General features: G+C 58.1%; 1 protein-coding gene across 5 annotated transcripts in view; it reads right to left on the bottom strand.

Moving 5' to 3' along the window:
- The window catches only part of GSE1 (Gse1 coiled-coil protein), a 439,129-nt gene that overhangs the window by 22,390 nt on the left and 407,390 nt on the right, over nucleotides 1–9,349 (bottom strand). For all 5 annotated transcript variants that reach the window (XM_019634952.1, XM_019634958.1, XM_019634966.1 and 2 more), the window contains one exon: nucleotides 5,689–5,888. In XM_019634952.1, the coding sequence (XP_019490497.1) occupies nucleotides 5,689–5,888 (200 nt within the window). The remainder of the gene's footprint in view (nucleotides 1–5,688; nucleotides 5,889–9,349) is intronic.

Here is a 9,349-nt window from a genome sequence, read left to right as displayed (position 1 = left end):
CGAGGGAGGGCTGCCAACCAGGATGGATGAGGCTGGGTCTTCCTCAAGACTCTCAGAGAGGCCACAGTTTAGTGCAGGTTCTAGACAGATCCTTTCCTTAAGGTTTTTTACCCAAACCTGCAGTACTTGTGGCGTGGGAGGCAGAATGGTGAGGAGGGGCAACAGAAATCCCGATGAGGGACAGGTCTGGACTGAAAGCTACTTGGGGGGCCACTCCCTCCTCGGTGTGATGGGGAAGGACTGAGCCTCCCTCCGGGATTGCTGGGGTCACGAAGACGGAATGCCCTGTGCCCATGAGGGGACATGGCAGAGAGCACGGGCTCCCCCACCACCTTGCACGAACACTCACACACCCCCAGCATCGATTTTCCCCAGGGTCACAGCAGCTCTGAACCCAAACTCGAGGAGTTAGATGACATTGGTCCCAGCACCCCGCTGGAAGTGAGTTCTGCGCTGCAGCAGCGAGTAATGGAACCCATCCAGGGCCCCCGCCCACTGTTCTCCAGTCGCACGTAGGCATCCCCCAGGGGCCCAGGGGTCAGCTGTGCTGACAAGCTTGGGGCCTACATCACAGATACCTTGACCCCTTTGCCCACAGAGTGACTTGGCCTCAAGAAGGTGGTGCTGCCCCAGGGCTCCGTGCCAGTCTGCCCCCAGCCAACCCTGGGGCGGCCCCAGCATCAGCTGAGCTGCAGGGCCTCAGCTGGCCGGACCTGACTGGGGACACCTTTGTACACACCGAAGGAGGAGACAGCCGTGAGCTGCAGCCCCGCCTGACCCAGGCTTCCGGACAGAGAGGGGCTTGGGCCCTGGCCGGGGAGGCGGAGCCTGGGGACCCAGGGAAGGGGCTGGCTCAAGGCATGAAGGGAGAGCAGGAAACCGCTGCTAGGACCAAGGTCAGGTGTGCCGCTCTCGCCCCATGGAGGGACATTCTGCACGTCCATCCAAGGAGGTGTCCAACCCCAGGAAATCAGATCGGAAGGGTCTGACTGTTCCTGTCACTTGTGCGGCTGAAAGGGAGCTGCATAGCACATAGCAAGGCTAGAGCGAGTTAAAAGCAGCCAGGGGGCTCTCGCCCTGAATTCTGGAGCAGTCACCATCCTGGGGGGAAAAGGGCGCCATCACTGTGACAGCCCCTCTCAGCCTCCGGTCCGGGCCTACCCTGAGTCACAACCATCCTCCTCGAAGCCTGAGTGTCCCAGCCAGGCCCTTTCTTTACTTGGCCAGATCCACATGACATCAGGTCTGGTGACTATTGATCAGATGGCAACCAGGGCTCAGAGAAGGCAGGTGGCACTCCCAGGGCACAAACCCAGGTCTGCCTACCCCAAGTACACGGTGTTTCCACCGTGCCACAAAATGCCAAATACCCTGAAACCAAGGGGGGCCATGATCCTCTGACTATCTCACTGAGGGGTGCATCCAGGAATGACCACTGGGCGCATCTGGACTCGAGGGGCAGGTACCACGGCTGAGGCCCAGGGAGTCACCTGGCTCCCTATTCCTCCAGCCTCGCTCTCCCTGCTCTGCCGACTGTTTTCATCAGTCAGGAAGCGGGGGCAGCAGAGCCTCCAGTTTATCTAACTCCCCGTGTGGGTGGTGAAGGATGGATCACCTCTGCTGCCGTCCCCTCCGGGGGCCCATCCACAGTCACACTGGCCAACGGTGCCACAGAGTATCAGGCTGCTGATGGGGTGGCCGAGACCCACTGAGAAAGGCCCATCCATCCATCAGGCATATTTACCAAACACGTCTGGGCCAGACAGCCGCCGTGCCACCTCAGTCCTCCAAAAGATACACCAGCGGTAATTAATTGAAGGAGACAAGCCACTGATTGGAATTTCTAATGAGCGCTAACATCTGTTCCCTTCCCACGTGCTGGCAGGGCCCCTCCACTCACCACGAGGTCCTCGAGGGTTCACAAACTCTGACTTACCCTTCCCAGAAGAGGCGTTCACACGGTAGGTGTGAAGGGTGGGACACACACGCCCACCATCACCCTGGGCCAGAGCGGGGAGCCCAGAACTCCTACCTCCCAGTTTTCCAGAGATTTCTATACAGGGGCTGGCCCTGGTTCTCCAGCTGCCTATGAGAACAGCAGGGTGGGCTCCCAGTTCGCCTTAGGAGGCGGCTTCTGTCAGGTCCTGGAGACACTAGATGACTCCCTCATATAAATACCCCGTGCCTCAGTTTCCCCACCTGTCAAATGTGTCAACTGCGGTGCCAGCTCACAGCAGCGGGGATGGTGCACAGGTGTAGATGGGAAGTGGGGTAAAGCACAGGGAGCGGGGAGGCTCGCACACAGCAGTGCTCCACCAAGCCCGAAGTCACCCCCACTCCTTGCACTCCTGTCTAGGCTCCCGGTTGAGCGGCTACCAGGTTGGGGCATGCTGGCTCTCCCCCCTCCCCCTCCTCCTGCCAGGCACAGGGCCAGCCAGCCTAAGTGCAAACGTGTGTCACAAGGAGGCCCCAGGCCCTACACCAATCAGCCCCTCACTGGGGCCACCATGTGGCAGAGCCCCCTTCTCCCCTCGGTGGGACAAAGCCCTGCTGGAAAGCAGCTGGGCCAGATGGCACCTTGTCCAGGCCTGGCTGAGACAAACAGGGAGTTAGAGAGGCTGGGGGAGGAGGGGGTGCGGCAGGCAGGGGGTTCAGCGGGCCAGACCCACCGTCTTCCGTCTGGCTGGCACCCTGCCAAACTTGTGACAGGCACCTGGGAATGAGGTCAGCTGGGCCTGCAGGGCATGCGGGGGGCTGCCCAGGGTGGGGTGGGCCCAGGTAGCAGCCCCCAAACTCAGGCCAGACCCAGGAGGCTCCACCAGCCACCCCAAGGCACCCCCAGCAGCGCCAGCCGGGCTCCCACACCGCTGTCCCCAGCAGCCAGGCACGCACGGAAGAGCATCTGTGGGGCAGCTTTTTATTTCTGCACCGCGGCTGCAGGCGCAGCTGTAGCGATGAAAGAAAGACGGACGAGGGGGAGGCAGCGAGTGAGGAAAATCCTTCATTCTCTGGTGATTAGAGAGGTTTCCAGTCAGACAGACAGGACATGCCCTGTTAGCTTTAAAATAGACTATTTTTCATTTCATCTGTCCTTTCGAAACTCCAACAACCTGGGAAATCTCAGTGACCCTGGCGAAGGGGCCCCAGAACCGCCTCCCATACCTCCCCGCCATACAGGAGGGCGCCCCCCCATGACTCCTGTGTTGCCACTTTAGGAAGTGGCTCCCCTCTCCTGCCCTCATGCCTTTCCCTGGGCTCCCCTCCCCAGAAGGATTAAATTCTCCACTGAGCCTTTGTGCTGAGCTGATGAGCCATCTATCAACTGCTAATCCAGCTGCTTCCTCCCGCCCTCCCTGGTGGCATTAGTGTTTTATTAACCGTCAATGGCTGGAGCAGATCTGTGGCCTGGCCCCCTCTCTGGGGTGAGTAAAGGTTTCTGGGGCTGATGGGACCCTCCGAGGAGGGTGAGAAGCCAGGGAGATGGCCTGCGGCAGGAGGGGACTGTTTACAAGGCATCTGGGTCCTGGGTCCTGGGTCCTGGGAAGGAAGCCCCTTTTGGGTGGGAGCAAAGCGGATGATGTTGGCTGTGGTGGCCGTCACCAGCCAGGGACATGACAGGACTCAGAAACCACTTTGAACCCGAATGCGTTAGGTGACAGGCAAGGAGCTGAGGCTGCTTGAGCCAGTTGGCTGGGTCCCAAGGTCAAGGCTGACCGCCAGGTGGTTGACAGAAGGAGCAACGGGTCCTCTGGAGACAGGAAACTAGGGAAGACCCCTCGTCACCCCAGGGGGCAGCTCAGGCTGCTCCAAACCCCTCAGGCAGGAGTCTGCCCTGCCCCGGGCCCTGCCCTGTCCCATCCTGCCTCCAAACAACACACAGATTAGAGCAAATGACGCCAAGGCAGCAGCTTCTAGGCGGGCACAGGGGGCCTCGGCCAGGTGACAATCCAGGAGGGTTTGTCACCTCAGAAGTGGAGGTCAAGTTAGGGCCACACCCAGGTGGGTCCCAGGCCACAGCTATTTCCATGGCTCTTGCACTGGGTTTCTTGGGGACCCTCCCCCTGGGTCAGGGCTTGCCTGAAGGACATACGCCCCCACCGGCAGGGGCAGAGGAAAGACAGACCCGGAGCGATGACCCTGGTGCCCATCCCCCTACCCAACGAGGCAGAGCTGGGCGGGATGAGGTAGGAGCTCCCCCTCGCCCTCCCCTTCTTTGTGGTTTAATTAGTATTTCCAAGTGGTGCCATCCCTCGGGGAACTCGGTGGAAAAGCCCAGGAGAGAAGCACAGCGGCAGTGCTCTTAATTAGGAAGGGCTCCTCTGAGCTGGGAGTACCAGGTGTGGGGGAGTGGGAGTGGGAGGTGATCAGCCCTAGGCAGGTGCAAAGGAGTGGCTCCCAGGGCCACCAGCTCCTTCTGCGCAGGAAGGTCACCTGGCCGTGGCTCCACCCAGGGAACCCAAGTGTGGGGAAGGGCCCCCTCAGCAGGCATCAACAGTTAGGACAGAAACACAAAAACGTGACACAAGAAAACGTAGGCTGGGGCCGGCCGAGTGGCGCGTTGGTTAAGAGCTGGCTTGGGACGCCAGAGGGCGCCGGTTCGGATCCCACATATGAGGGCCAGTGACGCTGCCCTCCACAGCTAAGATGCTGAACAACAGCTCAACCTGGAGCTGGGCTGCCGTGAGTCGCCGGTGACGGCATAGGCTGTAGCCCCTGTGGCAGTGGGTTGCCATGGGCTACCGTGTGTAGCCAGCAGCCAGCGTGAGTGGCCAGCAGCCACCATGAGCGGCCGTCCAGAAGCCGGTGACTGATCTGCCTCACCCGGGAAGAGCGCAATGATGGTGCCAACTTGGGTCAGTGAAGCAACGTCCTCCACAACTAGACTAAAGAACAAAACGACAGCAACTAATGTCTGTTCCCCTTCCCCAATTCCCCAATAAAAATCTTTAAAAAAAAAAGAAAAGGTAGGCTGGCTTTTTCCTATTTCAATTCCTTGTTTGAACAATAGGTAATTATAATAATAATAATAATAATAATAATAATAATAATAATAATGGCAGTTGTTTATCAAGTGCTTGGGATGTGCAAACACCACTGTAAGCCCTTTTTACACAAGGGGTTATGGGTTGAATTATGCCCCCCAAATTTGTATGTTGAAGCCCCAACCCCCAGTATCTCAGAATGTGACTGTATTTGGAGATAGAGCCTTTAAAGAGATGACTAAGGTAAATGAGATAATCAGGGGGGGCCCTAATTCAATGTGACTGGGGTTCTTATAAGAAGAGATTAGGACACAGACACACAGAGTGAAGACCACGTGAGGATGTGGCGAGAAGACAGCAGTCTACAGGCCAAGGAGAGAGGCCTCAGAAGGAACCAGCCCTGCTGACACCTTGGTCTCAGACTTCCAGCCTCCAGAGCTGTGAGGAAATCTGTTGTGTAAGCCCCAGCCTGTGGTGGCTGGTGGTGGCAGCTGGAGCTGACAGACACCCACGAATGTCTTTACTTTGCACAAACCGTTCTGGCAGGAAATGCTGTCACTTCATTTTGCAGAGGAGACCGAGGCTCAGGACAGGGCAAGTTCTGGAGTCAGCGATTTGAATGCCGAAATCCAGTCCTCCCCTACGGAAGGCAACCTTCCCCACACCTATGACCTATGGCCACATCCATGTGCCCCAAGACACTCACCTGCCGGCTGTCACTCCTCCAGATGCCATTGACGGTCTTGGTTGGGGCGATGGTCACCACTGGGGGTGTGCTGGGGACGCTGTGGCCCCCAGGGGGCACGATGATGGGACCCATGGGCACGCGCTTGGGCGTGCTGGCAGGCGAGCTGTGATTGGTGGCTGGCGAGGACACGGGGGACGACTCGCTGCTCAGTGAAGACCCTGTGAGGGAAGGACACAGAGCCTCAGCAGGGGCCACGCTGACCTGTCACACTCCCACCCGACCGCAGAATCGGACCACCCAGTGTTTGGCTCTCGCTCCCAGCCCCCACGGCAGACTCCCGACACAGCCCCAGAGCAGACAACACCTCATCGGAGAGCTATGAACAGTATCCAGGGCCCTGGGTCCAGTGCAGGCCCAACAGGTGACTCCCCCCGATTTTATTACATCACAGCCAAGCTTCAGCTAGTGCCAGGCACTAGGCAGGCGAGGAGAACACCCTCGCACCACCAGTGGCACTGTGCTTTCAGGCCGCCCAACCGCATGGCCACAGGGGCACACGTGAGCTTGGGTGGCTGTGCGCTCTGCGGGCCGGAGGACACGGAGCTGGCACCTAAATGCTTCTCGTTACGAACTCGAAGTGCCAGGCTTGGTCTGGGTGAATCTGGCCTGGAGAAGCCCCATCTCACTGTTGGACTCGAGGGGCAAACAGTGACCCCTCCAAGGGGGCACCACTGGGCACCTTCTGCCTCTGTGAGCCCCCCTTGGGGCATCTGCAGCCCTGGGGAGGTAAGAAAAGCAGGGTGTCAGCACAGACATCCCCTTCTGGGAAAAGAAACCCATTGGCTTCCAGGCATCCTACCCAAATTGCGTTCAGAACGTGTCTCGGTCCCGAGGACCCTCGTTCGTATCTTCACATCATCTCAATCGGCCACACTCCTTATTACCAAATAAAACTTTTACTTAAAGGGAAGGCAGCGTAGCCTACGGCTCATGGGTGCTCTGAGACAATCTTGGCTGCCGAGGCATCGCTGAGAGGAAGGAATCCCTGTGGTGAACTCCCTTCTTTCTGACCCAGAGGCCCCAACCAGCCACGCGCGGCCTCCGTGGTGTGGCCAGACACCGAGGCCCCACGGATGGAGACAGAGCTCGGCCCTGAGCAAGGTGTGCCCAAGCAGGCCTCTTCCACGTGGCTCCCCAGGCTTGTGCACAACTAACTGTACAGGGCAGCCCCGTGGGAAGCCCCTAGTCCAGACAGACATGCTCCCACCCAACCCACAAGCTGTGCCCCAAGAGCTGCTCAGTGACCCCAGGAACAAGGCCGAGGCCAGGCGCCTCCACTCCCAGCTCGCACCCGTCAGTGCCCGGTCAGGTGGGTAGTGACGAGTTGCCTGAGGGCCGCTGCCCCGAGTCTCCAGGGGGACCAACCAACCACAGCCCACACCCCAAGAATTCTGCAACCCCAAGGTGTCTAGGCCAACCCCTAGGACTGAACGCTGGATCTATATCCCAGCTCTGCCGCCCACCAGGGAGGGGCACTCTCCCAGCCTTCTGGTCAGATGCCATTACTGCCAAGGGACAGCCAATAGGGGAGGACGTGGGCAGCCTTCCTTTCCCAGTGGGGACACTTCGGAAGATTCCGAAACAAGCTGAGTCTGGCCAAGTTGGTGAGATCCAGCTGGGAAGCCCATTTCAGGACCACCGTGGGAGCGGCACCGAGTGGGGGCTGTCCCTGCAACCCCCAGGGGCCGCAGGGATGTTCTCCACTCTGACACGCTGATGGAGTTCTGGGAGTCCTGCTGGCTAAGTTGGGGAGGGCACGACACCCTGAATGCTTGCCCAGGTTTGTGTAACTTTGGGAAACGGGCTGCATCTTCTCAGGTGCTATGCCCACCCACGGCCTGGTCTGGCCAAGTGGGGCTGGCGTCCTCCAAAGTCATGACCACGGGTCCCAGCAGCCACCGACCCGAAACTACTACCAGGCCCACCAGCAGCTGAACGGACACAGCCAGCATGGCCTCGGGATGGAGTGCACACAGTGGGGCAGGAAGCAGACAGAGCCTTAGGCACACGGTGACCACCACCACCACCAAGCAAAGACAGGCAAAAAAAACCCCCAAAAACAAAAAAACGCACCAATGGGGTTGGAATCCAGACAGTTGTACCTGATTGGGGGGGCAGAGTGATGGCAGGGCCTCGCTCTGTTTCTGGATCTGTGGGTTCCCTCTGCACATTCATCCCACTTGGACACTTAGGGTCTGTGGACTTTTTCTGTAGGTATTTAGATTTTGATAAAGCTCATTTTAAAATTTTGAAGAAAAAAAAATACTAGGTAAGGGCTCTTTCTCTTTTAAAAAAAACTTCCATGGAATCTTTACTGATCTCCTTTTTTCGGGGTTGTGGCGGCTTTACGGAGGTCTAATTCCCATACTACAGAACTCAACCCATATCAAGTGTGAGATTCAGTGGTTTTTAGTATATCACAGCTTGCACAGTCAATTCTAGAATGCTCTCTTTACCCCAAAAAGAAACCCCATTAGCAGTTTCTCTCCTCCCCCCAGCTCCCCTGGCAACCACCACGCTGCTTTCTGTCTCCATGGATTTACCTACTCTGCACATTTCATGTAAATGGCATCATACACTATGCAAGCTTTTTGGGACTGGCTTCTTTCACGCAGCATGAGGTTTTTACAGCTCATCTACCTATGAGGTAGTACGTGTCAGGACCCCACTCCTTTTCACGGCTGAACAATATTCCACCGTGTGGCCAGACCTCCTTTTGTTTGTCCATCGTCTGTTGATGGACATTTGGGCGTGTCCCCTTGTGGCTACCGTGAGTAGTGCTACCATGACCACGGCTCTTAAAGCTCATCTCAACCAGCCTCGGGCGCTTGGTTGCCTCGAGGACCTACTGTGTGCCCGACCCACACCCTGGGTGGCCCTGTCTAAACTGCCTGTGGGTGGTGGGGAGGGTGGATATTTGTGCTCTTGAGTCAAAAACGTAAATAAATAAAACAAACACACCAAGAGACTCCACTGGTCAAGGCAGAGGCTGCACCTGCCCAGAGGACAAGTTGAGGTCAAAAGCCAGGTGAGCTGTGGTCCTCCAGGGGGGCGGGGAAGCTGGGAACAGCCACCTGGAGCCCCATCCTGCACCAGCCCCTGGGCCTCACGGGGGGGACATGCCAACATCCCATCTTACGAACAGCAGCACCTGACAGCCCAGGGGGTTGTGTCACCGCCTGCAGAGACTCAGAGCCACCTGTCTCCTAACCAACCTCTCCTCCCGCCACTCTACCCTACGTCGTCGTTAGTCTCTGGATTAGCCTTCTTTCTAAGCGTTGGGGGGTGAGCGAGAATGAGGAAGCAAGCACGGGGGGCACAGGTGGGCCGGCACCAGGGAGGCCATCCACAATTAGCAGCCTAACCCCCCTGGGGCCGGGCTGTCACTCGCCAGCCAGAGCCCTCGATCGATCCATCGATCCCTGACCACGCACTGCCAATTAGCGAGCGGCTGCCCCGACAGTCGTTCGCACAGCGGCTGCCGCGGAAGGGCCGTGATCACTGTAATTAACTGGAGGCATGCGGCAGGAGTCAGTGGATGCGTGTGGATTGGAGATGACAAGAGGCAGAGTGCTCGGTGTCACCTCTGTTGTCTGACCTCGCGGATTAGCGCCCGAGG

The sequence above is a fragment of the Hipposideros armiger genome, unplaced genomic scaffold (genome assembly GCF_001890085.2).
Source record: "Hipposideros armiger isolate ML-2016 unplaced genomic scaffold, ASM189008v1 scaffold_19, whole genome shotgun sequence".
Lineage (NCBI taxonomy): Eukaryota > Metazoa > Chordata > Mammalia > Chiroptera > Hipposideridae > Hipposideros > Hipposideros armiger.
Note: the sequence above shows the minus strand (reverse complement) of the source record. Positions and strands in the feature narration are given on the sequence as shown.